The sequence below is a fragment of the Maylandia zebra genome, linkage group LG8 (genome assembly GCF_041146795.1).
Source record: "Maylandia zebra isolate NMK-2024a linkage group LG8, Mzebra_GT3a, whole genome shotgun sequence".
Taxonomy (NCBI): Eukaryota; Metazoa; Chordata; class Actinopteri; order Cichliformes; family Cichlidae; genus Maylandia; species Maylandia zebra.
In genome coordinates this window covers 6600975-6613943 of record NC_135174.1, presented here as the reverse complement: position 1 = coordinate 6613943, position 12969 = coordinate 6600975, and the positions used below count along the sequence as shown (strand labels likewise).

At 40.5% G+C, this 12969-nt stretch overlaps 1 protein-coding gene across 2 annotated transcripts; it reads left to right on the top strand.

Annotated features, from left to right (window-relative positions):
- The first annotated feature begins 1273 nt into the window (after positions 1-1273).
- LOC101470930 (bone morphogenetic protein 2-B) lies at positions 1274-11512 on the top strand. Of its 2 annotated transcripts, XM_004557503.4 has the most exons (7): positions 1274-1409; positions 7277-7587; positions 7793-7932; positions 8184-8300; positions 8511-8700; positions 8912-8961; positions 10072-10209. In XM_004557503.4, the coding sequence occupies exons 2-6, from the start codon at positions 7302-7304 to the stop codon at positions 8920-8922; spliced, it is 744 nt and encodes a 247-aa protein (XP_004557560.2). In that variant the 5' UTR covers positions 1274-1409; positions 7277-7301; the 3' UTR covers positions 8923-8961; positions 10072-10209. The 2 variants fall into 2 exon arrangements, with proteins under 2 accessions (XP_004557560.2, XP_004557558.2); XM_004557501.3 differs by lacking the exon at positions 8912-8961 and having other exon boundaries at positions 10072-11512.
- The last annotated feature ends 1457 nt before the right edge of the window (positions 11513-12969 follow it).

The following is a 12969-nucleotide window of genomic DNA, read 5'->3' as shown; positions in this document are numbered from 1 at the left end:
GGTGCCAGGCATCTGGGCCACCCAACAGTTAGGTTTAAGTCATGTTAAATAAAACAATGAGCATCAACCAATTGTTGTTTTTGATTCTTCAAAAAAACATGCAAGGGCCTTGACAACTAGCCTGTAGAAACTGAACGGTCACTTATAGAATTAGATGATTTTGGGTACACAAAGAATTCTGTAGTGTTGTAATATTGTAGGTTGCTTAACTTAAAGTTTAAATTGCCTTGAGGTAACAGCTGTTAGGATTTATACATGCAAACTGTAATACTTCCACACAATGCTTTGCTAGTTCTTTTAAACTGCGTGTGATTATGAGGTATTTTATAGCAGAAAACACTTATGATAAGATACTATGTGATAATATTATATGAAGATTATATAAAAATATTCAAAGAGATACGTCAGATGTGATACAGTTACATCACATAGATGTCAAAAAACTGCCAAAAAAAGACTGCTTATCTTTTAGATCTCTTCTCACCAGTACATTGCTAACATAGGTGGTTAATATAAAGTGGACTACAAGGCCCTGTCCACGTACAGGGGTGCTTTTTAAGCTTTAACTGTTTCTACTCTTCGTGCACACGTATACGACATTTTAGGTCGCTGAAAACAAAGGTTTTGGAAAAGTTCCTTATAGTGTATACATTTTAACAAACTCCATATCTGTGTTTGCATGTGGACAAGGAAAATACAAAAACAGTTGTCTTGCAATGTCAAGGATTTGGAGTCAGACTGTGTGTTATTGTGGCTTTTAATTTTTTCTTTGAATTGTTCTTTTTCCAGGTTTGAACGATTGTATAACATGTTTCTTTAATGACTTTAAAAACAAGAATTGGGTGAAGAAGTTCACATTTATTTTGGATTTTCTCTAAGCCACAGAATGCTAAGTGTATGGATGTTTGACAGTTTCTCTGGACAGAATTGGCAGAATTAATTTAAACTCTTGGGGTTTGCGGTATGGACCCTGCTTTTTATGGAACGCGTTCCATAGCTTTTAAGCAGTACCATAATTTTAAAAAACAATTGAGATCCAGGATGTGGAGGAAACAACAAACAAACAAAACAAAAAATTCAGAAGACTCCAAAATAATTAGTTCAAACAACTGCACATAAGTATATGTTATTCTGATGTGTCACTACTTTGCCAAAGTTGGTAAGAAGAACAGGAGAGGTTTTGATTTTGTTTTCTCCCTCTGCCAAGTGTCTGATCCACACTCCCGTCCAGTGGGTGGCGATAATGAATCTTTAAACTTCTTTGCTAAGTGCAAGCAGACCCAAAAGAAGAAGGAGAAGGCTTGGAAACCTTCCAATCATTTTTGACAGTTACCAATCAGCCAACAGCTGGTTAGCTTAGTTTAGCACTGCAAGACTGGAGAAGGGGGCACAGCTGATTTTGTCCAAAGGTAACTAAATTCACCTGTAAACATAGCAAAGGCTCACAAAACAGTATGTCTCACTGCTTTAGTACTACCATAACAAAGATTTTTAAGGCTGTTATACATTCCAAGAAATTCCTTGAGCAGGACTAATGATTTTATTTAGGCTTGTCCTCGTCATGAAGGTGCCAGGCAGCAGAAACTTCAAAAGAAGACACTGCTGCAGGCCAAGAAACGGATAGAAACACAACTTCTGTTGAACTACAGAGGCTTTTCTTTGTACCAGAGCAAATGGTGTGAAGGTTACATGATGTTTGGTCACAAAGCCCAGCCCAGCGGCTTTCCTGGAGACCTGTTTCAAACTGAGCCTGGTTACCTGTTTTCGCCTGACTTTACACTAAACTAGCTGGAGTTTCAAATTCAAATGTCAGATATTAGAATTACCTCTAGTCTGCAAATCTAAGACAGGAACGTGAAGTCCAGATGTCAAAATAAGGTCTTTAGCATCTATCAGTAACAAACACTGGGTCGAAACGCAAAACAGATCATTTATATCAGTGCTGAACGTTTTTCATGATCAACAAGGTTTGCATTTACAGGTTTGCATGTACTTCACTGAAAAGATGGCTTTGTAAGTTGATTATTTCAGAAAACATTTCTTTATGTGAAAGAAAAGAAAGGGTGGCTGTGGCTCAGGTGGTCGAGCAGATCAGCTACTGATCGGAAGGTTGGTGGTTCAATCCTTGGCTTCCCCAGTCTGTATGCCAAATATCCTTGGGCAAGATACTAACCCCAAGTTGCCCTCCAATGCGTTCATTGGAGTATGAATGTGTGTGAATGTAGTTTAGGTTGCACTTGAGCTTAGAAGTGCTTGTGTGAATGGGTGAGTGAGGCATGTTGTTTGGACTCCGGGAGAGAAGAAAAGCGCTATATAAGAATCAGTCCATTTACCATCTTTCCTGAACTGCTTATGAGAACATCGGCCTTGCTTTAAATCAGTGTAAACGTCCAAGGGTATCCTAGTCTCACAAGCTTTTACATATACAGCGCACATGTCTAGAACAACAGAATTTTTAGAGAGGGGACTTTTTCTTGGGCATTAAGCACTCAGTACACTGCTCCATACCCTGACAAGACAGAAAAGTGGTTTCCATAGTTCCTATTTTAGTGTAAATTTTAAAGCAATTTATCTTTTTTTCTTCTTCCTCCTCCTTAGGTTTATTAATAGCATTTGAATAGTTCAATTAACTGTTGTTTCCAAATTATTTTGGGATTCTGTGTAAAATGCAGATTAAAACAGAATTCAATCGTTTGCAAATAATTTACATGATATGTTTAACTGAAAATATTACAAAGAAAACAGAAGCAGGAGTTACAGCAGTTAGTTTACCAATCAGAAGCTTGAATGAGTCGATCGATGGTCCCTCAAAGTCTGTATATCAACAACATACAGACAAGACAACTGATCGAAAAGCCAAACCAGTGATTATTCTGAGTAAGTAAGAAGAAAGACATAAAGTAAAGGCATAATGAGGCTTGTAGTAGAAAGTGCCTTCAGTGTGCAATTAGAATAGAAAACCAGTACCAGTTCATTTTCCATGTTTAGATCATGTAGTTGTGTGTTGAGGCATGAAGGCTGAGGCATGAAGGCTGAGGAAGGCGGTAATGGTGAAGAAAAGAGCAACAGCAGCCAGTTCTGAGCAGGGGATCCAGGATTTATCAGCTACAGGGAAGGAGAAAACCAGGTTTTTTTTTTAGTTGTTGTTTTTTAAGTGATGTTAAGCCAACATTGTACTATTATAAGAGAGGATTTTGCCCACTAGGGGAAAGAAAAAAATTACCCTGACTTTTTTATTTTCCAAAGACTTGAAGGGGAAAAAGTCAAAGTTCTTTCTCTACTCTCAGAATTCTGACTTTTTTTTTATGCATTTTGTCTTTTTTCTCCTCATCATCTTGTTTATTTGTTGTTGTTGTTTTAATTCTCAGAATATAGATTTTTTTGTTTGTTTGGGGTTTTTTTTTTTATCACGCTGATCACTCCATCTTCTCCTGTGTTGGAGACACACAGCAAATATGAGCCTCATTTTTTGAGGGTGATTTTTGATTGGTCAGACCACGGGCCGGTTGAGTTTGATCCCAGAGAAGGTGATAGTTTTGCTGAGTCTTATTTGTATGTCTGTATTGTTTTAAATTGCATCTGTGACTGTGGAGAAAAACTTACTTTAACACGCTGCTCGGTAGATAAGCCGTATGCCCCAGCGCGCAAAAAGCGAGCGCTTAATGCTCTAACAGCGCCGCTTTTTCTGCTGCCTTTATGGATTCTGGAATAATGAACTCCAACTGTAAAAGTGTTGAGGACCTTTCGGACATTCTTCATTCCTCCTGCACTGATATCTTGGACTCTATTGCTCCGGTCGGGACTGCGCGCTAAGCATTTATCAGAGCCATGGTTGAACGAACATACGCGACTGCAGACGCGCCGAAAGGAGATGGAAAAAGGACAGATTGCACGTTTCCCTACAGATTTTAAGGACTCGTCTTTCTGCTCACCAAGAAGCTGTAAAAACTGCAAAGACACAGTTTGTCTCAAACTTAGTGTCAGTAAACAGTCACAGGCCTCAGGTACTTTTTAATGTCCTTAATCGCTTTCTTGGTTTACGTGATAATGCCGGAGCCATTCCTCCACCAAGTATTTGCAATGATTTTTTTTTAGCTTTTTTTAATGACAAGATTCTATCGATTAGGGCTCTTGTCTCGTCGTCCGCTGCTTCAGATCCGAGTCTTTCTCCTATGTGCTCTTAGAGCAGTTTGATCCCGTCTCCCTTAATGACTTGACTGCGGTAGTTGGTAACCTAAGATCATCACACTGCCCCTCTGATTGTCTCCCTCCAAGCTTGCTTAAAAGCACTTTTAATACTGTTGGGCCTTTTATCCTGAGATTAATTAATACGTCCCTTGCTACAGGCTGCGTCCCATCATGCTTTAAACAAGGTATAGTTCAGCCTCTTCTTAAAAAAAAAAAACCTCGACCCAACTGTTCTGTCCAATTACAGGCCAATCTCAAAGCTTCCTTTTCTGTCTAAAGTTTTGGAGAAAGTGGTCTACTTACAGTTGCAGGCCCACCTTGACTTTAATATGATCTCTGAAAATTTTCAATGGTTTTAAATCACTTCATAGCACTGAGACGGCACTTTTAAAGATTTTTAACGATATTCTTTTAACTCTGGACTCTGGCAGCCCTGCTGCCCTTTTATTGTTGGACTTGTCAGCAGCTTTTGACACGGTCGACCATGACATCCTGTTATCACGGCTAGAATTTCATGCTGGCCTAAAAGGATCTGCCCTACAGTGGTTTTGGTCCTACTTGTCAGAAAGGTCTTTTCATGTCGATACGGGCCCCCACAACTCCAAAATAGCCCCTCTTAAATACAGTCTACCTCAAGGCTCTATTTTGGGTCCTGCCCTGTTCGCACTCTAGCTGTTGCCATTGGGCTCCATCTTCTCGCGGTACAGCATTTCATTTCAATGTTTTGCTGATGATTTGCAAGTTTATCTACCTTTAAAAGCAGGGTCAGACCATCCCCAGCTCTTATTACGCTGCCTTGACGTTGGCATAAAAAACCTCGGTGTCTACTTTGATGGTTCTTTTAAATTGAATAAGCAGGTGAGTGCAGAAGTTCAGTCCTGCTTCTTTCAGTTAAGACAGCTAGCCAAGGTAAAGCCATACCTCCCGGCTAACGTCTTTGAACGTGTTATTCACCTTTTTCTTACTTGCAGATTGAACTACTGCAATTCATTGTATTATGGTCTAGATCAGGCCACCATCCATCGTCTTCAGATGGTTCAAAATGCAGCTGCTCACCTGCTAACTGGTACCAAACGGAGAGAGCATATAACCCCAGTTTTAGCTTCTTTACACTGGCTTCCTGTCTCTTATGGGATCCAATTTAAACTTTTACTTTTTGTTTTTAAGTCACTTAACGCCCGAGCTCCTCCTTACCTATCTGAGCTCCTCTCTGCTTATGCTCCAGGAAAAACCATGACGTGTAGCCCAAAATTAATGCAGTCCATCCCACGGACTTATCTCAAATCTCGTGGTGATAGATCCTTCTCTGTGGCAGGTCCCAGACTTTGGAATAGTCTCCCCCTAAATATTAGATCTGCACAAACACTTGAGCAATTTAAATCATTACTAAAGACACATTTTTATGCCCTGGCTTTTGACACACTATGGCGCAAGCATTTTGGTCTTATTGGAAATAGTTTTAGTTATTGTTTTAATTCTTTCATTGTCCTATTATTGTTTTATATTGTTATTACTGGATTACATTGTTGCTTCTTAATGCCATTTTTATATTTTTAAGCACTTTGTGCAGCATCGGCTGTTTGAAATGTGCTATATAAATAAACTTGACCTTTCTTTGAAATTTTAAGATTACAGCCATTGCTCCTATTACACCACCCTACCTTACATTCTGAAAGATTGAGCTTCTCTGGGAGGCTCTTTTAATACTATCCTGCTCCCTTCAGGGCTCGCCACAGAAGATTATCTGCCTCCATCTCACCCTAGCATTCTTTTCTGTCACATCAGCCCTCTCCATATCCTCCTTCACTACATCCACAAATATTCTCTCAGATCTTCCTCTTTTCCTCCTGCCTGGCAGCTCAATATTCAGCACCCCTTGTCCAATATGTCGACTAACCCTCCTCTACACATGTCCAAACCATCTCAACCTTGCCGCTCTAACCCTCTGATGTATATATATTTCCAGTCCTGTCTATTCTGGTCACTCCCAATCAAAATCTGAGCATCTTCACCATTGTCTTCGTCTTTCACCTCAGTGCTGCCATCTCCAAGCTAGTAATGAAACTAATTAGTTATGCAATCTACAGCTTTTCAATCATGTTTATTGCATTCAGGTTTTTACACACCTGTCTAGCCCTTTGGAAACAAGGTTGTATATCCAAACATGAATTTTGCATTTTTATTGAAAGCAGTTTAAAAAGAAGTCAAAGCAGTTAAATCCAAGTCTTGTTTCAGTAAATCCAATCATTTGATCCTCTTTGTTGCTAGTCTTTATTGCTTTTGTCTGTTTTCAGGCTTATCTGACTGGGTGGCTACTCAGTGATACGTTTTCTTTCATGGTCTTAAATGTGAGTAATGAGGGGGATCATCATTCCCGTGTAATGGTCGTAGATTTGATTAACAACGGGAGAGGAGATTGAGCCATCGATCAGCGTGACAAACCCGAGAGTTTGATCCCTTTTGTTGTACTTGATTGATCAGAGGTCAGCGGGGATTCGCCCTAATTGAGGAATAAACACGTCACGCTGTTAACTCTGAGTCACTGTCCAAACACTGGCAGAGTTTTTTGTGAAAACGTCCGCGTTAATAGGCAGCTTTTGAAAACGCGCTTCATTTGCGTCACGGCTCGGTTGTTCGTTTGCTCTCCAGCGACTGGCCTCATACTGATAACGCATGACGTGGGACAAAGGTGACAAGACATCATGATCGGATAATTTTATTTGGTCCAGCGAATAAAACGGTGGCACCGAAGGGCGAGGGGTGTAATACTAAATACGTGAAAGTTATTCTCTTCAATACATTTGAACCTATTTTAACACATGCGGTCAATCTGTCGTAAAACGTGCATTACAGCATGTCTGAATTAACTTTTCAAATGAACAGGAGCGTCTTGTAAACTACAGTAAGCCGGACAAATTAGTGGTGTGTTTATTTTTCTTTACAGCTGGATCTCTGCTCGTTTCCACCCATACTTTTGTGTATTTGTTTTTTTGTGTGTGTGTGTTTTGTCATCAGTCACGGTCCAATCACCTCTTACTGTTTGCTAAATACAAGGGCACCCCCTCATTTATTACTTACCCTCACACAGGTGTAGAGCTCAGTCCAGTCTGGAGATGACGGCACGAGCTCCGCGCCTCTGCCTCCTCGCTCTCCTGCTGCTAAGATGCGTCACCCCGCTGGCGATCCCGCAGGACGGTTTGGACGCGACGAAAATGGCCAAGCAGAAGCTGGATCGTCTCTTCTATCTTAAGGATATCCCCAGACCAGCGGTGGCTCCTCAGAAGAAGGCTCCTCAGTTCATGCTGGATCTTTTTAACGTGGTTTCTGTCACGGATGGGACCCCGAAAAGCCAGACGGACATTCTGGAAGGAAACACGGTGCGGAGTTTCAGCGATAAAGGTGAGAAGCAACAGTAGCGGCTGTTCCGCGAGAATATCTTCCAATGAGTTTGCATCTAGGGCGCACAAAAATAAGAAGTAGTATGCGTATAAGTGCGTAAAGACGCAATCGCGCACGGCTATGTGTCTGTTTAAAAGCCTGCGCTTTTCCAGTGTATGGTTTCATCATTTCTCTAAATATTTTTATATTGTTTTGTCGTCTGCAGGACAACCTGGAGAGAGTTTTCACTTCTTCAACTTGTCATCTTTCGGCAGAGATGAGAGAATGATCAAAGCGCAGTTCCGCTGGTTCCGAAAGAAAAGGAAGTTTTATCCCGGAAGCTTTCACACGCCTCATTTCTACAAAGTAAATGCTTCTTGTTTGCTTGCTTTTAAAGACAAATCATTTTCACTTTTTTCTTATATTGTACAGGAAACATTGTGGCAATGTTTTGGCGCACTAACTACTAAGTGTACTCGCCCGGTTTCTTTGTCTGCAGCATTTGATAATCGTGGGCCTTTAACAGGGATTCTGACGTTTTTGAAAACAAATAGTGATAGTTTCTGTTTGTTTGTTTGTTGGTGGTGGGGTTTTTTCCTCTTTTTTTTTTTCTCCAGGTGGCTCTGTATGAGGTGCTGGAGAACCTTGTGAAGCCATGGCGAGGAAACCTCATCACCTCCAGATTGGTTCCACTATACACACAAGGATGGGAAGTCTTCAATGTCACTCAAATAGTAAAAAAAAAAAAAATCCATAACTTCATTTTCTTTGTTTAAAATGAATGTTTGAGGCTTGTTGTGAGAAAATAATTCCTTTTAAGTTAAATCATTGGTCATTATTTCAAAAGTCAGATGATCAATTCCAAATAAAAACGTCTCATAATGATGACGATCATGGTTTGTGTTAGATTGGAGGGATGATGTCATGCTTGTTTTAAATGTCAGGTATCCAAGTGGATCCAGAACAGTCAGGAGGACAACGGCATCCTGGTGATGACTACACTTCCTTCCGGTAACTGGCTGGAGTCGGTGTTGCATTCATCTAAACAGAATGTAGAGCTGACAGACACAAGCGCCTACCTGGTCATATTCTCACACGACAAACAGACAGGAGCATCAAACCAGTCATACTTTGGTAAGGTGGTGAGAGAGATGTGGGCATATTGCACAGTGTGACCTTTCCTCTGTTATAACAGTGATTGATTTAGGCAGGCAAGATGATTTTGCCATTTTTAACTTAATAAGAAATTCTAAGCAAATTGCAAGTGGAATATTTGGACTCCTGCAACTCATCTGGGCTTTGGTTTCATGCTTGGTGGGGTTTTTTGTTTGTTTTTGTCTTTTAGACTTGGGCTAATCAAGTCTCAGGGCAGATGATCACCATGAAAGAAAAAAAGTGAGGCATCTACACATCTCATGCTAGTCTGCTTAGCACCAGTTGACCGATCAATACAGTTTGTTCACTTAACCCGTCTCTTGACTGTGTGCTGTTCATGTGGATCCATTTTAATGCAGTTACAGTACGTTATAAAAAATACGGCTTAGTTTTTATCAGTGAGTAAAGTTCTAGCATTATGTCATTTAAATGCCAAAGTGAGATTTGAGTGAGTTTGAGGAGCAGTAAATGGTGATCGTTAGACGACCGGGTCTAATCCTCAGCAGTTTTGTTTTCTGCAGTGGTCAGTATCTATTAAAAGTGGTCCAAAGAAGGAACCAGCAACGGGGTCGTGAGAGATGAAGGCTCACTGATGCACATGGGGAGTGAAGGTTAGCCGGTGTGGTCGATCCAACACATGAGCCACTGTAGCTCAAATTGCTGAAAAATTTAATGCTGGTTTTGTCAGAATACACATGCCATGCTGACCCCTGTCCACCGTCAAAAGCACCAACAATGGGCATGCACGCATCAGAACTGGACTATGGTGAATGGAAGAAGGTGGCCCGGTCTGATGAATTACGTTTTTTTTACATCACTTGGATGGCAGGGTGCGTGTGTCTCTTACCCAGGGAACCCTATGCTCTATGGGAAGAAGGCAACGCTGCATAGGCAATGTGATGTTTTGTTCTGCTTAGAAGCCTTAGTTTCTGCCATGTATATGGATGTTACCTTGACATGTCCCACCTACTTAAGAATTGCTGGAGACCATGTACACTCTTTCATGGAAACAATATTCCCTGATTGCTCTGGTTTCTTTCAGCTGCGTCAAAGCAATAACGGATCAGGAATGGTTTGAGGAGCACAACAACAAGTTTGAGCTCAAAATTCCCCAGATATGAATCCAATCATGTGTCTGAGGTGTGCTGGACAAACTAGTCCGAACCATGGAGGCCACACCTCCATGCTTACAGGACTTAAAAGGATCTGTTGCTAACATGTTGGTGCTGATACCACAGCACACCTTCAGGGGTCTAGTGGCTGTTTTGGTAGCAGACTAACTGACTCAATATTAGGCAGGTGATCGAAATGTAAAAATGGTCATAATTTTCTATCCTAACCTCATCACAGGACAAGCCCAACCTGAACCGGCTGCCCCCGAGCACCGCAGCAGAAGGCCTCGTGCATCTTCCAGTGTCATGCCCCTCGACAGCTCCCAGCACTGCCAGCGCATTTCTCTGTTTGTTGACTTCGAGGAGATCGGCTGGTCGGGCTGGATCATCTCTCCCCGTGGATACAATGCCTATCACTGTACGGGCTCCTGTCCGTTCCCGCTGGGGGTAGGCATCAGGGCGACCAACCACGCCACAGTGCGTTCTATCATGCATGCACTCAAGGTTACTAGCGATGAGGTGGAAGCGCCCTGCTGCGTGCCGGACACGCTCCAGTCTATGAGTCTGTTGTATTTTGACGATGAGGAGAATGTGGTTTTAAAGCAGTATGACGACATGATGGCGTTAAGCTGTGGTTGTCATTAGCTGCCTGTGAGTCTCCTGGATTCTTTAACACTGGTCAACACATGGGCATGAAACAGTGAGGGTTAAGTTCCTGTGTTTTTGATGGTATTCACTGAGGTACTGAAAGAGCTATTTCATAGCTACTTGTTGCTAATCCTTTGACGATGCAAGTCCAATGGCCTGTTGTTGTTCTCCATTTTTTAAAAATATTGTTTATATAGTTTATATTGTGGCCCAAAGGCCCACTTCAGGTTCTTCTTCTGGAGTGTAATTTGAATGTTTCTGTGACACTGATATGTCCATGTGGTCCGTCCTACAAAATCATTACTTTTTATTTGGAATTAACTTTTACTGTTTCTCAGCAGACTGTGGTAGCTGCCACTAAAATGCTCAAAAATTACAATTAAAGGTGATGTTTTCAAGTATTCATTGTTTTGGTTCAGGAGCACATCAAATTAAAACTATTTTTACATTTAAGCAAAGAACTACTCCAACATTTTAAAGTAACTTATTTTGTAATTGGCTATTTAAAAAAACACATTTGGATAAACTGATTGAAAATGATTTCCAGGGACTATTATTTATTAAGTACCAAATATCAATGTTTTACAAGGGGATTTGGACTGAGTAATGAGTCAGTGTCAAAAGTTTTATATATATATATCTTTCAAAAACACAAATACAAAAATTAAAAAAGTGTGATGTACAAAAAAAAAGCTCTGGCTGTTGATTTCAAGGCCAAAAAAAAAAAGGACTTTGCAAGTTGTTACAACCTGATTCTGTAATGTAAGAAACAATGTTACATGTTTGTTTTTATTAAAAGCAGGGGGTCTATGCTGAATGAACTGGGGGAAATTAAAAGACCCTTCATTGTGTTTTCAAGTTCTTATGGTATTATATTATATTAGAGCACACAGGAAATAAAAGAAGCACATCAGTGCCCAGAAACATTCTTGCTATTGTTCGGTGTCTTAGCATAAATTGGTCAGCAGGTAGGTAGGACAGAGGTGAAGCTGGAAGCTGCTAATGTGCTTAAAAAGAATGCAAACTAATATTTGATGCTGTATTTAATAAAACAGTTTTAAAGACAACTGCAGTGTTTTTAAATAAAAATTCTTTAAATTTGCTTTTTTTAAATTCCAGTGTTTTAGAAACAGTCTACTTAAACTGTCAACAGAGAAAAACACTTGATTGCACTGTATGTCCAAAACATTTGTGTATTGTGTTAAAGGGAGTCTACAGAAGCTTGTTTCTGCCACTGGAATAAAAAATGCCATGCGTAAGAATAGAATAGAATGCCTTTATTGTCACTATACAGTTGTACAATGAGATACAGAGCATCTCCTACTCAGTGTAAACATGCTGGGGGGTACAGTTCTGCAGCGCTATGTACATATGGACAGTATTAACATAGGGAAAAACATATATATATATATATATATATAATATATATATATATATATATATATAAAATGTACAATATACAAGATGTAAGTAATATGTAATAAATAGTGTTATTTATATACAGTTGAGTTATTGCACATAGAATAGGTATTGCACAGTGGTGGTCCATAGAGGAAGTGGGAAGTGGGGGGGCTGTGTTATCTGTGCATGTGTGAGTTCAGGGTGGTTATCGCTTTGGGGAAAAAACTGTTTTTGAGTCTGTGGGTTTTTGTGTTGATGCGCCTGTAGTGCTTCCCTGAGGGAAGCAGGCTGAACATGTTGAAGCCAGGGTGGGAGCTGTCCTTGATAATGTTTGCTGCTCTGCTGAGGCAGTGGGAGGAATAAATGTCCATCAGGGAGGGGAGAGGGCAGCCGATGCTCTTCTGTGCTGTCTTGACCACACTCTGAAGCCTCACTCTATCTGCTTTGGTGCAGCTGCCGTACCATACCGTGATGCAGTAGGTTAGCAGGCTCTCAATGGACGAGCGGTAGAAGGTCAGCAGCAGGTTGGAGTTCAGCTTGTACTGTAACCTGTAAATGTTGAGCTAGGTATCTCAAGATTTTGAGTATATAAGTTGAAATTTTGAGAAAATAACTCAAAATTCCAAGATTGCTCTGCAAATCAGAAAACTCTGTAAACGATGTCATCTGCTTCTGGGTGACAAGGAAATGACTTCAAATCCTTCAAAGATCTTCCCAATTGGCAGAGGCAACTTGAAATTTCAACTTACTAAAACAAAAATTTGAATTATTTTCTCAGAATTTCAAATTATTTATGTGAAATTTCTACTTATTAACTCAAAGTTTTTTCCTTTTATTTATTCCCCCCCCCCCCCCCCCACTGGCAGAGATGAGCTTCCATAAGTAACAGAAGCTGAACTATGGCTGGGGCTTTACTTCCATGCAATACCACTTTGTGCCAAAAGATGGTGCAACAAGTCAATGTAACCTTCATTTAAGCAGGCGAAAGTACTCACTGTTATTTACAAAGGCAGCCTGCGAAAAAGGCTCAGCCCCGCAAGGAAGATTGAGAGAGATTGGGCTAAAAAGAAACTAAAGTTAAACAGCA

Coding starts and splice junctions, on each gene's coding strand:
- LOC101470930 (XM_004557501.3), top strand. CDS start 7,302: ATGACGGCACGAGCTCCGCGCCTCTGCCTCCTCGCTCTCCTGCTGCTA. Junction 7,933..8,183: donor ACACGCCTCATTTCTACAAA/GTAAATGCTTCT, acceptor TTTTTTCTCCAG/GTGGCTCTGTATGAGGTGCT. Junction 8,701..10,071: donor ATCAAACCAGTCATACTTTG/GTAAGGTGGTGA, acceptor ACCTCATCACAG/GACAAGCCCAACCTGAACCG.